Source organism: Trichomycterus rosablanca, chromosome 6 (genome assembly GCF_030014385.1).
Source record: "Trichomycterus rosablanca isolate fTriRos1 chromosome 6, fTriRos1.hap1, whole genome shotgun sequence".
Taxonomy (NCBI): domain Eukaryota; kingdom Metazoa; phylum Chordata; class Actinopteri; order Siluriformes; family Trichomycteridae; genus Trichomycterus; species Trichomycterus rosablanca.
Window position 1 is genome coordinate 8,237,539 of NC_085993.1, and position 22,330 is coordinate 8,259,868.

Consider the following 22,330-nt stretch of genomic DNA (forward strand, 5'->3'; position numbering starts at 1 on the left):
GCCATAAACACAGAAGGATTTTATACCAAAACAGAAATAAGTTTTTGTAGTAATAAAGCAGGAGAGGAAATCTATTATTTTATCATTACTGGAAAAGCTTGATGAGTTTATTTACATCTGAAGTCGAAAGTTTACATACGCTTTGCAATGATTTCTTAAGGCTAAATGATTGGGACACATACTTCTTTGACCAAAAGTTTAATGTTTTGGCATGTATATGAGTTACAGCTAATACAAGATACAATCCAGGCAACTGAGGTTTTCAAGACTTAAACCACCTACCTTTTATTTAATATTCCAGAACTTTAACTACTAAGCGACCAATGTCAGAAAATGTGCCAAAATCTAGGTCAAACATTTACATGCAGCACACCTAATATTTGATTCTGTTTTCTGTCTGATTGGATCTTTCATAGTTTCATAGTTTTGGTTTTATAGGAAAGACCCATTTTAAGGTTGAGGTCAGGATTTTGGAAAAGTTATTCCAGAAGCTTTATTTTAGGCTGGTGTATTGATCACAAACCCAGTTGTAAGATGTTTCGGGTCATTTTTCTGTTAGAAGACCCAGTTGGGTTCTTGGTACAGTGTTGTTGGGGTTGCTTCACCATACTTCACCATACATCGTGTCTCAAACATACTTCTGGTTATTGTGCTGCCTTCAAGCCAATGTAAAGGTGATGCAAAGCATGCTTGACTGTACACAGTGACCCCTGTGTTCCAGCAGCTTTTCATTTATGGCTAACTTGTTTTTTAGGAGGTCATGGGTAATATTTAAACCTCTGGACTGTTTTTTTGTTAGCATAAGGTGACAGTTTGTGTTTTCTTTTTCTTTTTGGATTATTTATGGACAGCCTTGAAGACTGTGACAATCCTGACTTGTGATGTTTTTAGATCTGTACAGAGGTTCATAAACTTTCCTATTGTAATGCCTGTGGCTCAGTCTGATGGGTGCAGTTAAACTATTTATTTGGGTACAGAGAAATCACCAGCTGTTGCTATAATCATTTATAAGAAATGAAGAGGCCTGAATGTTGTTTTGTATTTTATAGAAGTATGTATTCCAAATATTCAGATATGCAGAAATCATTGAAAACCCAGGACTGTAAATCTGGTAAATGATAAAACCTTTGACAAATTTGACTACTGTTAAAAAGCAGACAGTATAAATGTATTGTTTTGCTTTCATGTAGTTTATTTATGATTGAATGTTACAGAGATGAAAGTATTTATTACAGAAATATTACAGATATATAAATGCTTTTAGATCTTATAATTTACAGAATGTTTTGTTAATTGAATAAATTAAGCTAGATCACAATCTTAAGTTTTCTATATCAGAAATATTACCTAATGAGACATCCAGAAAATACACTGTATGGCCAGATGTATGTGCACAACCATTTTAATAACTGGGTTTAGGTGTTCTAGGCAGACCCAATGATCACCTGCAGAAATCCCATTTTTGGCAACCATCTGGGGAAGTCCCATGACTGTGCCTCTGTGCACAAAGCGAGAACCTCTACATCATTCTCACAGACACAGAAGAAAAGACTGTTATAGCTACAGGAGGTGAATGAAATCCTGTCGTATTAAACCAGAGTTTTGATGTTGGATGTCCAACAAGCCTGTGGTTGTGTGAGCATACATTTTGCCCATAGATTGTAGACCATAACGTTTCTTAAACTGCTAAAGCTTGATGTTAATAAAACTGGTGAATATAATGGTGATCTGATTATACATATGTATAATGGTGTGGAGGTCAATGTAGAAATGAAGATTTGCTGCATAAATATTTTTCCTTCACTTGTGTAGTCAAGTATCTTTATTTATTTATTCATTTTCTTAAGGTGCTTTATCCTGGCCAGGATTGCGGCAGGTCCGGTTTTACCGGGAAACACTGGGCACAATCCATCAAAGGGCTCTAGCCAACCCCCCCTTATTCCATTCCCACGACATAGCCAATCATGTCGGTGTAGATGCCCAGCCAGCTAAAAGCGCTGCTGAGATTCCAACCCAGATCCCAGTGATGGTTCCCTGGCGTAATAGACCTCTGGGCCACCCGAGCACATCTAGTATTTGAATTACGTTATTTAACATCTTTGATATACCATCAAAGCTTATGCCACCAATCTGGTCTTACACTCGGTCACATCTATGAGAAAAGGTCAGATGACGAGATATCTACCTGTGCTGCAACAGCAACTCCTGCTATCTGATGCCAGCAAGAGCGCTGAAGGAAACCAGAAGGCAAAGCATGTTCCTCCATACGAGTTAAACTCTCTCTAGGAATCCACCACTGGTTGATGTAACAATGCGGCCAAAGAATTCACACATTGGAGAAGGGATGACCTAACCTGCACTGCTTCTCTGCCTGTGATGCTGGGGTTGCCAAAGTGCATTAAAAGTCTGAGACTAAGTCAAATCCCAAACCTCAAAGCTCTATAACAGCTACATAAGAAGCAAAGAAGATTAAGAATTTTGGTTGCCTTTGACTTTCTTTTACAGTCACCTGATCTAAACCCCAACCAGGACTTATGGGAGCAGCCGAGGATAGAGAAAGCCGAGCATTAAGTAACGTCACAAGATGCTTTTTTTGGAATATTGTGAAATAGATTTTGTGCTCATGCTGTTATTACAGCAAAAAGGGGGTAACATTCCAAATACTTTTTTTTCACCATTTATTTTAGACTTTTTGCCAGAATTTTATTAACATACAAAAATGCATTTAATATTAAGAAGCATGATACACCCAACACACATATTCAGTCCTGCTTCTGATCTGTGCCAGTAGGTACTGCCAGTTTTTCTCAAGCTCAGAATATGGGTTTGCCTATGTAATTCTGATCCTAGATCAGAAAAAGCATAACTCGTATTCAGTTTGTACATCAGGGGCTGTCCTAAATGGAATTATCAGCCATGTCTGATGTAAACAATCGGTGATGTCTAAACAAGTCTGGTCTTATTTAAAGACCTGCAAAATGCACCCCAACTACCCCAGCTACAGGTATTTCTTTACCAAATACCACCATTACCTCCTGAGGATTACAGACACATTAACTTGCCCCTGTCAAACTCTGGATTGGATTTTGAAGCCACTCTACACCACTGGCATGTACCTTGGTGGCGTGTTTGTCCCCAAAATATAAATCTGTCCCACTGAGAGGGTGGAATAAGGACAGCTGGTTAAATCGTTACAATCCTGGCCACTAAAAACAGTGAAGATGAACTGCAGTTTATTCATCCTCAATAAGCGATCTGTCCTCAGATATGCTCTGACCTACTTCCACATTTACTTACAACTGTGGGTAATTTACAGCAGACAATCCACCTTCTGCATGGTTTGGAGAGCTGAAGATTTCAGAAGGCACTTTTTACATTCCATGGGAAATGTGGCAAAACAACCCCTCTAACAAAGGGGTTCTAAACCTGTGCCATGTGAATCATTTGTGGTCCTGCAATAATTTGATGTTTGGTTCACACTTCTTTGCCCGAGTTAAAATTATTCTTTACAGCCAGTGATAGGCCGGCTTTTGGGGACTGGTGCCACCCAGGGCAGCCAAGCTGATAAAGAGAACCACCGCCCTGAAGAGTGGCATGACTGGGCACTGCATAACCTCCTTCTCTACATAAGCAATTTCAAGTTCATAGAAAAGAAAGACATTTTAAGTCTGATCAAACCCAGGTAGGTCACTTCTCTGTTTGCTTTCAGACCAATAAAATGGCAGAAGAGCAAACAATAACAAAGCCAACTGGTCAAATACTCCACTATCATTAATGGATAACCAGTAGAAAGTGAGTGCATCACCGTCACTGAGCTGTTTATTTATTTTTATTGTACAGAGTATGATAGCTGTGGACTTTATCCACGTTTACCTACTGGCACTAAAACCTTAGTGATGAGTCCAACGTGGAGCTCATGAGTCAACACTCACTAAATAAACACAGGCTGATCATCAGCAAGGACCGATAAGCAAATAAAAAGTAAAAAATACAAAACATGTACCTTACCACCACAATATCGTCTTAATTAATGCCAGCAAAACTCTATTACATATACAGTATAGGAGCAAAGGTTATCCAGATCCCACCATTAAAGAAACCTAGGGTTGTGGGTCTGAACCATAACAGGAGAGAATCGACGTGTATGTCAATTCCTTTCGTCCTACGTTCCAAATCTACTACCCATGGTCATTTTCTGATATTGACACTTATAAGAATCAACAGTGCATTAATGACCCATTATTTCTGATACATAATCACAGAACCAGAAGTAAAACAAGCATTGGTATGATCAGGATATGATCAGCATCTCAAAAACAACATTTGATTTAATTAATTCATTTTCACTAAGCCTATCATCCTATTTAGAGCCTTGGCATGTCCTGCAACACAGAGGCAGGACAAGGCACAAACACACATATTTCCCACTGCCAATCCACCTTTTGCATTATTATGAGAGAGGGAAGGATTCTGGGGTACCCAGAGGAAACCCAGACAAACACAGGAAGAATGGTGGTTCATAAATATGTCATGTATCTTATATATATTTAATTATCATCCATTATTTTGAAAACATGCCACCATGTTATCATTATAAAACTATATGTAGTAAAGCAGGAACACCCTGGACAGGGCGACAATCTCAAGGCTTCGGTCATTCCCACAACAGACATAGCCAATCATAGCACTGTAGCACCGTTGAGATTTGAACACCGATCCCAACGGTGGTGGGCTAGTATGATAGACACTGCCTGAGCGCTCTGACAACAGTAAAACGCTTCAATCGATCAGACGCTTACGTGAAGAGTGTACAGTTTTATAATAATGCAGTCTCTGCAGAGTGAAAGTGGATATATCTCAGTCTTAGAGGAGCCTTTCAGTTGATAGCTGTTATATGTCTGTTTAATACTTGTAAAGATGCATTGGGCAGTGTTTTTATTATTGCAGATTTCTCTGTATTGGTGGGCTAGTGTGTTTGAGTGCCTAAATTCCAATTTAAATTCTAATGTATTTTTATACACAACTTGACAATGGCATTACAGAAAATGTTTTTATTAATTACAGATTCTTCTTTTATTTTTCTTCTAATGTATTTATGCACAAAACTGACAGTGGCTGAGGAGGGCTGCGGGCTAACCCACGCCTCATACAATGTTCAGACAATCAGCCTCTTTGACCAGCCAGTACTGTGTTGTGTTGATAATGTTGAGCTTGTGAAAAATCTTTTGTTGTTGAATGCTAACTAAATGATTTTCTTGTACAATAAAAATCCCAACATGAATTGTTGCTGTAAGAGAGTAAGCTCACTAATTTGTTTTTTTAGATAATTGAGAGAACTTCTTAACTCCTGAGACATGCCCACTTCCACTCCACAGAAATAAAAGTAATGTTTTAGGGTAAATCCGAGATTTGCTCATGCATTTTTCATTAACGTGTACAAATTTAATAGTACATTAGCCACCACCTACACACTGACCGAAGATGCTTCAATTAGGCTTGCACAGAGAAATGGATGATCCACTGGAGAACATCCAGAATGCAGGATACACAGCCTCAGTAAAGGGGAAGACGAAGGTGTGGAAGGGGTAGGCACGGTCGCTCACGTTGTAGAAGATGGCGGTTCCGTTATTACAATCGAGAAAGATGCCAACACGGGTCGGGTTTGGGTTGGGCAACACCGTCTCACTGCTGTTGTGCCAGGCTGACAGCTTGATGTTGAACCATTCGACGCACCAGGACTGGGCGTTTCGGCCCAGGCGGCTAGACGGACCTTTCCGATCGATGGAGCCGTACGCCAGGCCCAAACCACAGAAATTATTACTGCTCATTTTGACCTCCCAGTAATGCTGACCACGGGAAAAACTTTGCATGCAAAGAACCTGTCAGGAAGACATAGCAAGTGCTCATCAGCAATAATTCAGGTACACAATCATTCATTTTCATGTTTTTACCATCATCAAGGTTGTGGTGGGTCCAGTTTCTCTGGAATCACTGGGTTTGTTTGTTTATTAGGATTTTAACGTCATGTTTTTACACTTTGGTTACATTCATGACAGGAACAGTAGTTACTCATTACACAAGGTTCATCAGTTCACAAGGTTATATCAAACACAGTCATGGACAATTTTGTATCTCCAATTCACCTCACTTGCATGTCTTTGGACTGTGGGGGGAAACCGGAGCACCCGAAGGAAACCCACGCAGACACGGGGAGAACATGCAAACTCCACACAGAAAGGACCCGGACCACCCCACCTGGGGATCAAACCCAGGACCTTCTTGCTGTATGGCGACAGTGCTACCCCGGAATCATTGGGTGCAATGTAGTACCACACCCTGGACAGACATAAATGTCTTTATGGAAACGGCCAACCATCCGATAGCACCGCTAGGGATTCAAACCCTGTATCCCATCAGTAGTGGACTAGTGTAATTTACTGCTGTGTCTCATGTAAGACATGTCATTTACAATATCATGCCAAAAGCATGAGGTCTTCCCTTTCTAACTATTGAGTTTAGGAGTTTTAGCCACAGTCATAACTATAAAATCAATTATAAAACAAATTCAACTCTATGGAAACACGACTTATTCCTAATTTGGCATAATCCTGCAGTGTGGTTAAAAACAAAAAACTCAAGCAACCTGCACAGAGCCCTGACTTCAACCCTATTAGACAATTTAGGAATGGATATGGAATGTCGGTCCCAGAAGGGCCACAAATTCTCACAGACACACTCAAAAATCCTGTGGTACGTCTTTCTATTATGAGGAAGCTATCATAGCCGCAAAAAGGGGCGGTATATTAATCCTCATGGTTTTACAATGGGATGTCCAACAAGCTTGGTCAGGTGTCCATATACATTTTGTCTTATAGTTCATTTCATTTCAGCAACCACTTTATTCTGGTCAGGGTCAGAGTGGGACCGGTTCACCTGGAAACACTGGGTTTAAGGCAGGAATACTCTGGACAGGGTGCCATAACAGAACTTCGGCCATATGCCCCTTGGTCATAGTCATCATGTCTGCATAGACGCACAGCCAGCTGATAGCACAGCTGAGATTCGAACCCTCACGTAATAGATCACTGCGACACCCTAGACGTCTGGTCTCATAGTATTTATCTATTATTTTGCCCATTAAACATAAATGTAAAAACAACCCTACTGTCTTTCGTCCAGGATTCATTACTGAAACAGTAACCATAGCCATTGTGCAAACTGTGCATAAATTAATGTGTCCCAATGGGCACCTGTAATACATACTCCATAAATAACTTTATAGATCACATTATGGTGCTAAATAAATCTTTGAATAGTTTTTTATTAATTAATTATTTTCTGAAGTTTTAAAATTACACATTCATCAAGACAAATGTACATTTTCCTTACGTAATCCTAATTAACAGCTATTAAAGCTCTCAGTTCTACTCAGCTCAAATTTTATTGTAACTGCACAGCTTTACAACTGTTAATATTTGTACCTGTGAGCACACAGTGAAGCGAGCTGGACCATCCGGGTATGAAAACAGCTCATCTGATACGGCAGCTTTGGTGTTATTCTCAGAGAGCATCACTCTCCTGTGGGCCGTCTTGACATCAAAGGTGATCGCTCTGCCATCTGGATTAAAACACACACACTTAATCACATCTGTATTAGGCTGCAATCACATGGACGTTTTTGGCATCCTGTGGAAACATGATGATACTATCGATTTTTAAAAAGAACGTTGTGTTAATGGACCACATGTACCAACGCATGACCACGCCTGAAAATCACGCCCCGTCATCCCTTAAACAAACTGTTGACGGAACACAGCATGACCTAATTGTCTATCAAATTGTCTAGCAAACTCTGCCAATCACACAGCACCTGAGTATGCTGAGGGTCTATAGGGCCAGGACAGTTGCACCACTGAGATTCAAACGATCCAACATTTTTAACGGAAACCAAGAACATCCATGTAAACATGGTCTTATTCTTAAAAATCAAGTAGGTGAATTTATTTCTGCTTAAATACTTACGCTGCAGCAGGTCACTTCTCTTTACAGGATTGGACGTTGCTACACTCAGATCGATGGGAACTGAGCAGCAGAAAGAAAAAAAACACCTTATATTACAATTTTAAAAACCAGAATATCAGTTTTCTCCATCATTACTAAAAAGGTCAATAAATCAGAACTGGACATGTCAATATTTCATTCTTCTCATAATAATAAAAATTCAAACATATAAAATCCTGTACAGTTGTAAAATTGTTTTTGCTTTTGTAATATTGCACTTATGTCTGGATAACAAAGTGCGTAATACATATTCATGGTATTAAATTATTTTAGGGATGTACCTGCGTGTACAGGAGGTACGGTATGTATAGAAGGTCCTTTATCCAGGATGCCCCCCAGATGGTCCATGCTTTTGGAGAATGCAGGATTCATTCCTTTGTTCGGAACCCTTTTATCTTTTAGAAGAAAAAATAAATAAACAGGTTAAATTTGCACATTTTACTGTGTTTTAAGTTTTTATTTGTGCTTCTATTTTGATAAGAGTAAAAATACTTGTATATTTTGATTGTTTTTAAAAAGGAAACATACAAAGACATTTTAATACAGCATATCAGTTTTTATTGCTATTTAATGCTTTTGGGGGGTTCAAATCACTTCAAGTACATTTCCCAGTAAAAATGTGGTAGTGTCAAATCAAGTAGTTTTGGTCGCTCAGCTGGCACAGCGGTCTAACGGGCTAGCACACCACAGCGAAGTGTTCTAACTTCACACAAACACAAATGTCTGAGGTTGAGAGAGGGAAGGTCATCAACGTCTCTTCCTGCTGTTGCTGCAATGTGCTTTATCTGGGACTGGTCTGAGTCACCTGTGCAGGTGGTTGGGGTGTGACATAGCGCTTAGCATACAAACATACAGGTGCTGGTCAAGCTCTTATGCCTTATGTCCACAGCTATAACAACAGCCACTCTTCTGAGAAGACTTCTTACAAGATGTTGAAGTATGTCTGTGGGAATTTGTGCCCATTCAGTCAAAAGCATTTGTATGTCTGGGCACTAAAGAGTAAGCACAGTCATGCTGGAGCAGGAAAGGGCCTTCCCTAAACTGTCACTGCAAAGTTTGAAAAATATATATTTTTATACGTGCTTGATTTATTACACCTATTAGCACCTGTTGTGGCTGAAACACATAAATTCAATAATTAGAAGGGGTGTTCCAATACTTTTGTACATGTGGTGCAGTTTGGATTTGCGTTTGTACATTAATATCATGCGCAGGATAATGGAATTGGGGCATCCTTACAAAATGTTGTAGTGTTGTGTTTTGCTTCGTGTTCATAAACATGGTTATATACACTGATCAGCCATAACATTAAAACCACCTCCTTGTTTCTACACTCACTGTCCATTTTATCAGCTCCACTTACCATATAGAAGCACTTTGTAGTTCTACAATTGCTAACTGTAGTCCATCTGGTTCTCTGCATGCTTTGTTAGTCCCCTTTCATGCTGTTCTTCAATGGTCAGGACTCTCCCAGCACTCCCAGGTATTATTTGGGTGGTGGATCATTCTCAGCACTGCAAATTTTTAAACACCTCATTGTCACTGCTGGACTGAGAATAGTCCACCAACCAAAAACATTTGCCCAACAGCGCCCCGTGGGCAGCATCCTGTGACCACTGATGAAGGTCTAGAAGATGACCAACTCAAACAGCAGCAATAGATGAACGATCGTCTCTGACTTTACATCTACAAGGTGGACCAACTAGGTAGGAGTGTCTAATAGAGTGGACAGTGAGTGGACTCCAGCAAAAACTCCATCAGCGCTGCTGTGTCTGATCCACTCATACCAGCACAACACACACTAACACACCACCACCATGTCAGTGTCTACCGTGCTGAGAATGATCCACTACCTAAATAATACCTGCTCTGTGGTGGTCCTGTGGGGGTCCTGACCACTGAAGGACAGGGTGAAAGCAGTCAGTTACAGTCAGAATTACAGTCAGTAATTGTAGAACTACAAAGTGCTTCTATATGGTAAGTGGATGTGATAAAATGGACAGTGAGTGTAGAAACAAGGAGGTGGTTTTAATGTTATGGCTGATCAGTGTACATTAATAGTATAAAAACAAAGGAAAATCCAAAGACTTACACTCGAATTTCTGATCTTTGTTGTCTTTCTTTTCTCCTTTAAAAAAAAGATATAAGTATAAACAATGCAGCAGTACAAAATCTGAATCAAGTCCTTAAACAGATGTTTCAGGTGGTGCAGCATCTAGCCCACCACCACTGAGATCCAGGTTTGAATCTCAGCTGTGCTATTGGCTATGATGGGCAGACGAGCATCTACACAGACATGATTGGCTATGTCTGAGGAAGGGGGCAGATGGCCGGAGCCATGTGATGGACTGATGCCCTGTACAGGGTATTCCTGCCTTGTATTTCCGACCCTGACCAGGATACAACTGTTGATGAAAACAAAAAAAACATTTCTTACTTGGTGGTTTCCGTCTGGCTCCTGCAGAAGGTCCTTTGTTTTGTAATCCATAGCTTGGTGGTTTAAAGTCTGAGACGGATCCAAACAAATGAATAATTAGAGGTGCAACAAAATTACAGTCAAACAGAGAGATATCTAACAACACACATACATTATATGGCCAAAAGGATTTCGACACTTGACTGAGTTTGTTGGACAACACAAAATTTGTTAAAAAAAAGTGACCTCTATGTGATGTCTGGGGGAATTCGTGCCCATTCAGTCAACAGAGCATTTGCATGGCTGGGCACTAATGTTGGTCAAGAAAGCATCAGTTGATGTTCCAGTTCATTCCAAAGCTGGTCAGTGGGGCTGAGGTCAGGTCTCTGTGCAGGTCACTGAAGTTTAAACTAAGTTTTTGTTTTTATGTTTTTATAGAGTTTGCTTTGTGCAGAAGGGCACAGTCATGCTGGAACAGAAAAGGATTTCCCTCAAACTGTTGCTGGAAAGTTGAAAGCATATAATGTCCTTTATGTAATTGTTCTATTACCTGTTAGCAATTGTTGTGGTTGGAACACATGAATTCAATAATTAGAGGATGTTTCAATAGTGCTGTAAATAATAATAATAATAATAATAATATAGGAAAGCCAGTGTAACTCACCTGATCCTCTCTGATTTGGCAGATGCTCACCAGCATCTAAGTTACAACATACCAGAAAATTACATTTGCAAAAAGTTCTGACATTAAATAGTCACGTTCATCCAATTACCTACAGCTACACCATATGGCTAAAAGTATGTGGACATCTAACAATAAGGTTGTGCGTCATCTGCACAGACCTGATTGCCCTGTCAGTGCCGGTCCCCCCCCCCCAAACAAAGGATTTTCCCTATGTACCAATGCCCATAACATGATTATAGCCAGAGCTCTGGGTAGGCTACTGGAATTTCTCAAAACCAATCCATGTGTTTATGGACCGTCATGCTGTACCATTAGAAAAGCATTTGATTTTTACACCTGTTATCAAAATTTGCTGCTAAAACATCTAAAACTATATAACTGGGAGGAGGTTTCACATACTTTTGACCATATAGTGCATATTGGAATAAAAAATTTAACTGTTCATTCTTGAGATTAGTGTGATCATGATTAGTTATTATTATAATAGTGGTACCACCGGCCACAGGAGCCTAACAAGTAAATTTAATTAATCTGAATAAAACCAGAAAACCAGTAATTTGTTTCTTTGACAATTTGCATTATTGTTAGTAAAAGTGGTATGATTTTTCTTTCTAATACATTTACAACAAGAAGAACCCACATGGTTGCCTATCAGAACAATGTCAAATAATCCAACTTTCAAAAATGGATCATATGGTGTCAGTGCTCCTGTTCCAACTTTTGGAACACATTTTAAGCACTGAATTTTAAATGAGCATATATTTACAAAGAGCATCATGTGAACATGAAATACCATTAATACAGAATCACAAATCACTGCTTTCTGGTCCCATTCTGTCCCAGTACCAAGTCCCATATGTATTAAAGTCACCCTAAACTTGTGTTTTTATAAATAAATCCTTTTATGAAAATCAGTTTGAGCATACACTGTGAAAAAGGCACTTATGTGGTTTGTCCAATCTTTAAAAACAGTATTTCTCACAGGAAAATCTACTAAATATTGAACAGGGGAGACTTTGGGACAGTGGTAGCACAGTTGTTAATGTACTGCTAGTATTTGCAAGGTCACTTGTTAAAGCCCCACCACTGCCAGGTTGCCCCTGTTGGACCCTTGAGCAAGGCCCTTCACCCTCAAAAAAATATTCTGCCCCAATTGTAAATCATTTTGGATAAAAGCATCTATATGCCTCAAATGTACACAATGAAATGTTATTGCATCATAAAATATAATGACTAATCAGGTTCCAGTACACAAATGCAGACACTCAACATGGTGCCTTTTTACAATTTCTGACTTTTTGTGGAACTGCTGGATTTATTCATTCATTTGATCTCACCGACCACTAGACTGCTTCATCCTTGATTCAGAAGCACCGAGTGAATGGGTGAGTGTGTGAAGGATTGGTGTCATGTCCAAAAAGCATTCCTACCCTTCACACAGTCACACCTAGTATGGGCAATCCAGCCCAACCAGACATGAGTAGAACAGACAGGTGACCAGTTTGTGCATGGCAGGCACGTTGCCACACAGCATCAAGGGTTTAATCCTGACCTCTGGATACTGTCTGAAACTAGTTTCATGTTCTCCCCATGTTAGTGTGTGTCTGCTAAATGGTTCTTTTGTTTCCTCCAGCCTCCCACCTGCCAAAAACATGAATGAAGTGAGTAAATGATGCCCTGTAGTAGACACAGCATGTCCATGGTGTTTTCAGATGATGCTAAAGCCAGCATAACCCTGACCAGGATGAAGCAGTTAGGAAAAGTTAAGAAAAGAATGAATGAATGAATGAATGAATGAATGAAGAATATATTGTGTTGGTTGTGTTTTGGGTGACTTTAATGCAGTTGGAACGTTTCCTGTCTGCAGCCACCTTTGCAAGGTCTGGGTATCTCGTTCACTGAATCATTTTTTTGTTTGTCAGATACAGATGTGCTTGTCCTCCTTTCCTCAGAGCTGGGCGTTTTCAAATCTGTAAAACATTTTAATATCAGATCTCATGCACACACATCTAGTGATACTACATGCAACAAAATAACACATTAGATCCAGCACACTCACACACCTTGTTTGAAAAAGGAGATCCTGTTCTCCACGGACTCATGCAGGTTTTTAGATATGTGCTCCTTTAGGTTAACAATGTTAGAGTGGTACGCAATGACGTTTTTGGAGTCCAGGTTGATACGGGGAGCATAAGGGTCAAAGTTCACCACTGAGGGCATTTCCACCATCGCCTAGAGCAAACAAAATGTAGCAGACGCTAGAACAAACAATCACAAATCGTTTTCTGTTTGTCTACTTTATATCACGTATTTAAGGAGCTTGCTTTGTGTGCAGGGGCTGTTGGAACAGGGAAGGGCCTTCCCTATACTGCTGCCATATAGTTGTAAGCAAATAATTTAGTTTATTGTACTGATCTAGCAATGGGTGTGGCTGAAACCTCTTTTAGTAATTAGAAGGAGCGTCCAAATACTTTTCTAAAATGGCTCAAAGCTGAGATTTCTTCTGTGTTATTTGAACAGACTTGGTTTACCTGGTGATTCTAATTGTTAGCATGCAATGAGATTATTCTTGTTCATGCTTCAGAAATAATAAGAAAAAAAAATCCTTGTCACCTGTTGCTCACCTGATCAGGGTTATCCAAAGCTCCTAAGGCCATCATAACCATAGAGGCGTTATTACCTGTTTATGGCTACCTGAGGTTCACCTGGCCATAATTACCCTAATTACCTGATCACTGACCTGTTATAGTTTCTACTCACCTGTAAGAAATCCAGAGAGTGGGATCTAGCCAGTAGGTTGTTGATCTCAGCTTTGGTTGAGGTCATCTTCTCCACATTCTGGTAAAATTTCTTTATCAGGACGTTGAGTCTGCTGTTGCCAGTGTCCAGATCTTTATCCACAGCCTCCATTGCCAATCGCTCATCCTGTTGCAGCATCTCCCTGATCTGCTGGTACTCTGTCTGCAGAGCACGCTTACGCACCACAGCAATTTCCTGTAGAGGAACGCCAGTGTTCATTAATCAGATGGGCCAAAATTGGCACATGTGCAGCTTCTGATCAGTGGCTATTAAGTATTGTAGATACCAGTTACTTAGACTCAGACTCAGACCCAGCTTTATTGTCATTCAACCACGTACATGATAGAATGAAATACAGTTACCCAGGCCTCGGTGTGTGCGACATGAATGAAATCAGAATAAACTAAGATAAGTATAAAAAAAGAACAATCTAAGAAACTGGAAAAAAAAGCAAGTAAAAAAGTATTTACATTTTAAAGTATTGCACAAAGAACTGCAGCAGCTTATTTTGATCTACAGGTAGAAATGGAATTGAAGAATAAAAGATAAATATACCGTTGTATTCAAAAATGTTGAACCAACCCCCAACGGAAGAAAGGATTTAAAAGTCTAAACTGTTGTGCAGAGCAAGATTTTGCTTTAAATGCCGTCTTCATGAGTTGAAGGATGCAGCAAAGAATGAAAGAAAATGAATGATGGAATATTGATGCAGGAGATAAAACACGCACACAAACACACATATTACATAAATATATAGAGAAACACAATTACATATGAGCACAATGTGTGTGTATATATATATATACAGTGTATCACAAAAGTGAGTACACCCCTCACATTTCTGCAAATATTTCATTATATCTTTTCATGGGACAACACTATAGACATGAAACTTGGATATAACTTAGAGTAGTCAGTGTACAGCTTGTATAGCAGTGTAGATTTATTGTCTTCTGAAAATAACTCAACACACAGCCATTAATGTCTAAATAGCTGGCAACATAAGTGAGTACACCCCACAGTGAACATGTCCAAATTGTGCCCAAATGTGTCGTTGTCCCTCCCTGGTGTCATGTGTCAAGGTCCCAGGTGTAAATGGGGAGCAGGGCTGTTAAATTTGGTGTTTTGGGTACAATTCTCTCATACTGGCCACTGGATATTCAACATGGCACCTCATGGCAAAGAACTCTCTGAGGATGTGAGAAATAGAATTGTTGCTCTCCACAAAGATGGCCTGGGCTATAAGAAGATTGCTAACACCCTGAAACTGAGCTACAGCATGGTGGCCAAGGTCATACAGCGGTTTTCCAGGACAGGTTCCACTCGGAACAGGCTTCGCCAGGGTCGACCAAAGAAGTCGAGTCCATGTGTTCGGCGTCATATCCAGAGGTTGGCTTTAAAAAATAGACACATGAGTGCTGCCAGCATTGCTGCAGAGGTTGAAGACGTGGGAGGTCAGCCTGTCAGTGCTCAGACCATACGCCGCACACTGCATCAACTCGGTCTGCATGGTCGTCATCCCAGAAGGAAGCTGACGCACAAGAAAGCCCGCAAACAGTTTGCTGAAGACAAGCAGTCCAAGAACATGGATTACTGGAATGCCCTGTGGTCTGACGAGACCAAGATAAACTTGTTTGGCTCAGATGGTGTCCAGCATGTGTGGCGGCGCCCTGGTGAGAAGTACCAAGACAACTGTATCTTGCCTACAGTCAAGCATGGTGGTGGTAGCATCATGGTCTTGGGCTGCATGAGTGTTGCTGGCACTGGGGAGCTGCAGTTAATTGAGGGAAACATGAATTCCAACATGTACTGTGACATTCTGAAACAGAGCATGATCCCCTCCCTTCAAAAACTGGGCCTCATGGCAGTTTTCCAACAGGATAACGACCCCAAACACAACCTCCAAGATGACAACTGCCTTGCTGAGGAAGCTGAAGGTAAAGGTGATGGACTAAACCCAATTGAGCACCTGTGGCGCATCCTCAAGTGGAAGGTGGAGGAGTTCAAGGTGTCTAACATCCACCAGCTCCGTGATGTCATCATGGAGGAGTGGAAGAGGATTCCAGTAGCAACCTGTGCAGCTCTGGTGAATTCCATGCCCAGGAGGGTTAAGGCAGTGCTGAATAATAATGGTGGTCACACAAAATATTGACACTTTGGGCACAATTTGGACATGTTCACTGTGGGGTGTACTCACTTATGTTGCAGCTATTTAGACATTAATGGCTGTGTGTTGAGTTATTTTCAGAAGACAGTAAATCTACACTGCTATACAAGTTGTACACTGACTACTCTAAGTTATATCCAAGTTTCATGTCTATAGTGGTGTCCCATGAAAAGATATAATGAAATATTTGCAGAAATGTGAGGGGTGTACTCACTTTTGTGATACACTGTATATATATATATATATATATATATATATATATATATATATATATACACACACTGCTCAAACAAATAAAGGGAACACTAAAATAACACATTCTAGATCTCAATGAATGAAATATTCCAGTTGAAAATCTTTATTCATCACATAGTGGAATGCGTTGAGAACAAAACAACATAAAAATGATGTAAATCAAATTATCCCATGGAGGTCTGGATTTGGAATCATACTCAAAATCAAAGTGGAAAATCCAATTACAGGCTGATCCAACTTCAGTGGAAATTCCTCAAGACAAGTTAAAATGAGGCTCAGTAGTGTGTGTGGCCTCCACGTACTTGTATGACCTCCCTACAACGCCTGGGCATGCTCCTGATGAGGCAGTGGATGTTCTTCTGAGGGATCTCCTCCCAGACCTGGATTAAAGCATCAGTCAACTCCTGGACAGTCTGTGGTGCAACGTGGCATTGGTGGATGATGTCCCAGATGTGCTCGATTGGATTCAGGTCTGGGGAACGGGCAGGTCAGTACATAGCATCAATGCCTTCATCATGCAGGAACTGCTGACACACTTCAGCCACATGAGGCCTAGCATTGTCATGCATCAGAAGAAACCCAGGGCCCACTGCACCAGCATATGGTCTCACAATGGGTATGAGGATCTTATCCCGGTACCTAATAGCAGTTAGGGTACCCCTGGTTAGCCCATGGAGGGCTGTGCGGCCCTCCAATGAAATGCCTCCCCACACCAATGCCAAACCGGTCATGCTGGAGGATGTTGCAGGCAGCAGAACGTTCTCCACGGCGTCTCCAGACTCTGTCAAGTCTGTCACGTGCTCACTGTGAACCTGCTCTCATCCGTCAAAAGCACAGGGCGCCAATGGCGAATCTGCCAATCTTGGTGTTCTATGCCAAATGCCAATCGCCCTGCACGGTGTTGGGCTGTAAGCACAAGCCCCACTTGTGGACGTCGAGCCCTCATACCACCTTCATGGAGTCTGTTTCTGACAGTTTGAGCAGAAACATGGATATTAGTGGCCTGCTGGAGGTCATTTTGCAGGGCTCTGACACTGCTCCTCCTGGCACAAAGGAGGAGGTAGCGGTCCTGCTGCTGGATTGTTGCCCTCCTACGGCCCCCTCCATGTCTCCTGGTGTATTGCCTGTCTCCTGGTATCTGCTTCATGCTCTGGACACTGTGCTGACAGACACAGCAAACCTTCTTTGCCACAGCTCGCATTGATGTGCCATCCTGGATGAGCTGCACTACCTGAGCAACTTCTGTGGGTTGTAGACACCGCCTCATGCTACCTCTAGCATGTGGAGGCCACACAAACTACTGAGCCTCATTTTAACTTGTCTTGAGGAATTTCCACTGAAGTTGGATCAGCCTGTAATTGGATTTTCCACTTTGATTTTGAGTATGATTCCAAATCCAGACCTCCATGGGATAATAATTTTGATTTACATTGATCAATTTTATGTTATTTTGTTCTCAATGCATTCCACTATGTGATGAATAAAGATTTTCAACTGGAATATTTCATTAATTGAGATCTAGAATGTGTTATTTTAGTGTTCCCTTTATTTTTTTAAGCAGTGTATATATATACACACACACACACACACAAACATGTACCAATACACATCCAAATGCACACACACTGACCTTGAGCTTGATTTGCTGCTCTGTCATCTGAGAGATGACCAGTTGGTTCTTTTCAATTTTTCTGTCAAGGGTGCTCACCTTATCTCTCAGTTCAGTCTAAAATGAAACAGAACACAAAATACACACATCTTTACACCAGTCAGCAGAGGAGTCTTACAGATCACTGTCCTGCTGCATAGTTTAATTACAACTCCGGTTCACGGACAGCTGATCATTTTGTCCAAGCCGTGATGAAGCAAAGAACCCCTCCACATTATCACACCTAGACCATGTTTAACTGTTGCTATAATGTTATTACTATGAAGATCTTTGTTTGTTGTATCGACTCCTGGGCGTGTTCACCACTGTTTCCACACACCACAGTTTTCTCCAGCTGGAAATAATTGGCTCTCACTCTGGTTTGGTTTAGTCCTAAAGCCTAAAGTTAAGCCTAAAATTAAAAACGTATTTGATTGTTGCATAGTTGTCCTTTAAAAATTTAAGGCGACTACATGTTTCTTTTGTTTTGGTGTAAAGTCTCGATACTTTTGTGTGAAAATCCTAGGGGATTAGCAGTTTTTGACACACCTATACCAGTCTGACGCCAACAACCATGCCGTGGTCAATGTCACTTTTTATTTCAATGGTTGATTTAATCTGAAGTGTCCGTGTGATTTTATACACTGTGGTGCTACTATATGACAGACTGATTGGATAATTACATGTACAAGTGTGCATTGCTCCTAATAAAGTGTATTCATTTATTGGGTTTCTATCATACAAAATGTTCCTTCGCTGTTCTGCCCCATTATGCAAGAAGCTGCTTCAGGCCCCCAAATAGTCAGAAAATGGCCCGACTTAAAGTATATAATCAATGTAATATTTAACATTGCAAGTAATTTCCATGCCAAGAATGAAAAAGATCAAATAAAAACAGGACAGAAAAGTAGAATTATAGTATAATATTGAATACAATAAAGTAAAACAGAAAAACATGAGAAACAGAAATGAAAGAACAGAACAAAAGAGAGAAGACCTTTTTGGAAGTGGTACCTCTTTTTTCTGCCGCACATCCTCAGGGGTGGAGAAGCCACAGTCCTTGTGGGTCTGTTGCAGACAGTTGCTACAGATGGCACGCTCGTGACGGGGGCAGTAAAACTCCATTAACTTGCCATGTTCAGAACAGAGGTGCTCAGTGAGGTCAGCGAGTGGCTCTCGGAGCTCGTGGGCACGGAACACAGGGTTCTCCTGGTGCGGACGCACATGCTCAGAGCAGTAGGATGCCATGCATGTCAAGCAAGTTTTCACTGCCTTGACCTCCATGCACGTGTCACATAGAATGGGCTTGGGCTCGTCACGTCGCACTCGCACTTCACCATCAGAGGCACCGATGCTGGCTCCAGCTTTGGACTTGAAGGTTTCCACCACGGCACTGAGAACCGTGTTCTTTTTCAGCTCAGGCTTGGTAAGGAAGTGATTACGACAGTGAGGGCAGTAGTAGGAGGTCGTATCTCGCCATGACTCCTCAAGACACTGCAGGCAGAAACTGTGGCCACAGTTCAGACTCACCGGGTTCTCAAATGGACACAAGCAGATGCTGCAGGTGAGGTCTTCCTCCAGGCTCAGCAGAGCCATGTTGTCTGTAATATCCACCATGATGGAGCAAAGGAACAAGGCGAGCCTGTGTGCAGAAAGAAAACAAAATACAAAAATAGAAACATACTGAAACAACACAAAACTGTGGAAGGACATACATTCATTCATTCAGCGCTTTATATCTGTCACTGCGAAACGGTAAAGCTCCTTTTTTGGTTCCTAGATAATTGCTTCTAGAACAGATGGAAGAGTCGCTGGGTCAACTTTTGCAAATAGACACCAGTGATCACTGTCGCCTCACAGCAAGAAGGTCCTAGGTCCGATCCCCAGGTGGGGCGGTCCAGGTCCTTTCTGTGTGGAGTTTGCATGTTCTCCCCGTGTCTGCGTGGGTTTACTCCGGGTGTTCCGGTTTCCTCCCACAGTCCAAAGACATGCAAGTGAGGTCGATTGGAGACACTAAATTGTCCATGACTGTGTTCGATATAACCTTGTGTGAACTGATGAACCTTGTGTAATGAGTAACTACCGTTCCTGTCATGAATGTAACCAAAGTGTTAAACATGACGTTAAAATCCTAATAAACAAACAAACACCAGTGATCACAAAGAACAAACACAGTTTTCTTGTCATATTGACCCCGCAGACAGTGATGCACTAGTCAAAGATGTATTTTATAGACAAGCAAGTTTCCTCTTGGATTTTTTTTAGTTGGAAAACATCTGATTTGTAGAAAAAGTACTGTAAAGTACAGTACAGTACAGTAAAGTTGCTTGGCTTCAGTTAAATCATGGCAACCAAACGCCCACAGGCCATGATGAAGCTGAGGGCGATGAGAGATCAGAAATTTGGGTGACAAGAAGTGAAAAGTCGTTGCAGGTGTGAACACAGGGTTTCATTTTCAGCCTTGGTGTGGCTTAGTGTGGTGAGGCCCAATGTATTTTCTTTTCATGGGGCCCCTCCTTATAACGCTCCGGTTGTTGCAGCAAAGATCTGCTGCTATTCTTCACCTTTAAACCACCAGAGCCAAAGTTTCCTACTTCAACTTTAATAACCTGAAATCATTCAGTGTAACAACTAGGAACAAGTAAGAGGAAGCTGTACAGAGCCACAGAGCTGTGAATAATCCAATAAACTATTGCAGATTCCAATGTATTTGTGTAGTCAAGCTTTATTTAAATTTAATTTTAAAAGATTATGAAAGTAAGTAAGAGTATTTGTACTTTACTGCCTCATAAATAAGAAAATGATTGTCCGTGTACAGGCGTCCTAACAGCTGTAATGCACGAAGTAGAGTACTTAAGATAATAAAACACAAATTTATTACATAAAAAATAACAAAAAAATAAAATAGAAAGAAAATGAAATAATGTGAAATGATTGGTGAAGGAATGATGAAGGAAGTTGATGAAATGATTTAAAAAGGTGTAGCTGTAATTATACTGAGCTTCAGCGTAAAACGAAACTTAACCAAACAAAACACCGCCTGTTTTTCTGCATCTGCGCCCACACATTCTATAAGAATAAAGTATTTTAGATAGATTGTCATAATAAAATGTTTCACTTACTCAATATAGAGATATTAAATCCTCTGAACAGAAGAACAGCTGAAGTCAAACACACAGCTTTCAATATCGTTTCCTCATCTGACGCACTGAAGGAAAAAATAGAGAGAAGAGGAATCCTTCTCGGAAGGTCGTAAATATACAGGGCGGGCTATAACCATAAATACCGGCTATAAGCGCACCATGATTACACAAAACCATAAATACCGGCTATAAGCGCACCATGATTACACAAAACCTTAAATACCGGCTATAAGCGCACCATGATTACACAAAACCATAAATACCGGCTATAAGCGCACCATGATTACACAAAACCATAAATACCGGCTATAAGCGCACCATGATTACACAAAACCTTAAATACCGGCTATAAGCGCACCATGATTACACAAAACCATAAATACCGGCTATAAGCGCACCATGATTACACAAAACCTTAAATACCGGCTATAAGCGCACCATGATTACACAAAACCTTAAATACCGGCTATAAGCGCACCATGATTACACAAAACCATAAATACCGGCTATAAGCGCACCATGATTACACAAAACCATAAATACCGGCTATAAGCGCACCATGATTACACAAAACCTTAAATACCGGCTATAAGCGCACCATGATTACACAAAACCATAAATACCGGCTATAAGCGCACCATGATTACACAAAACCATAAATATCAATAATAACAATAAATAATAATAATAATAATAAAACAATTAGTATTATTATCATCATTATGTAGTTTACACCTATATTTTAGCTATAACCGTAAAATAAATAATTCATATAAACTGTTTATTTCAGTCCAGTAGGTGACGATATTAGACTGTACTTATTCGTGTCCTAATAAAGTTACAAAACCATTTTATCAGATCTAACTCATCTGATTAATCTAACACACCACATCTAACACATAAGCTTATTAGCACACTTTTACTGAGCATGAATAGACTGACATCGACTAAGAAGTGTGGCAGATGGTGTTACACAGATTAAATTAACCTTTTACTCTTGAATCACATCAGCTAATGCATTTACCACCCCCACACACCTGAAATAAAAAAAAAAAATTTGAGTTGTAAAATACGCTAGCACACCAGAGCTGTGATTTCAAATACATCGTATAAAATATTAGCTCTGCCATTCGGCTGGGCTGGGCAGCTATATGAA

General features: G+C 40.5%; 1 protein-coding gene across 1 annotated transcript; it reads right to left on the reverse strand.

The window, feature by feature from the left end:
• Positions 1 to 1,171: 1,171 nt before the first annotated feature.
• On the reverse strand, positions 1,172 to 21,241 carry trim25 (tripartite motif containing 25). Its single transcript, XM_062997362.1, has 13 exons — positions 21,154 to 21,241; positions 19,046 to 19,673; positions 18,014 to 18,109; positions 13,923 to 14,156; positions 13,226 to 13,394; positions 13,034 to 13,132; positions 11,142 to 11,177; positions 10,499 to 10,567; positions 10,154 to 10,189; positions 8,343 to 8,456; positions 8,023 to 8,082; positions 7,482 to 7,618; positions 1,172 to 5,879 (listed from the first exon to the last, which is right to left on the reverse strand). The coding sequence occupies exons 2-13, from the start codon at positions 19,646 to 19,648 to the stop codon at positions 5,487 to 5,489; spliced, it is 2,046 nt and encodes a 681-aa protein (XP_062853432.1). The 5' UTR covers positions 19,649 to 19,673; positions 21,154 to 21,241; the 3' UTR covers positions 1,172 to 5,486.
• Positions 21,242 to 22,330: the final 1,089 nt, after the last annotated feature.

Excerpts from the sequence above, each read along its gene's own strand:
- trim25 (XM_062997362.1), bottom strand. The coding sequence starts at position 19,648 with ATGGTGGATATTACAGACAACATGGCTCTGCTGAGCCTGGAGGAAGAC. Across the intron at positions 13,395-13,922 it reads ACTCTCTGGATTTCTTACAG|GCGATGGTGGAAATGCCCTC; the intron begins GTGAGTAGAAAC and ends TGTTTGCTCTAG. Across the intron at positions 10,568-11,141 it reads GCCAAATCAGAGAGGATCAG|ACTTTAAACCACCAAGCTAT; the intron begins GTGAGTTACACT and ends GATCCGTCTCAG.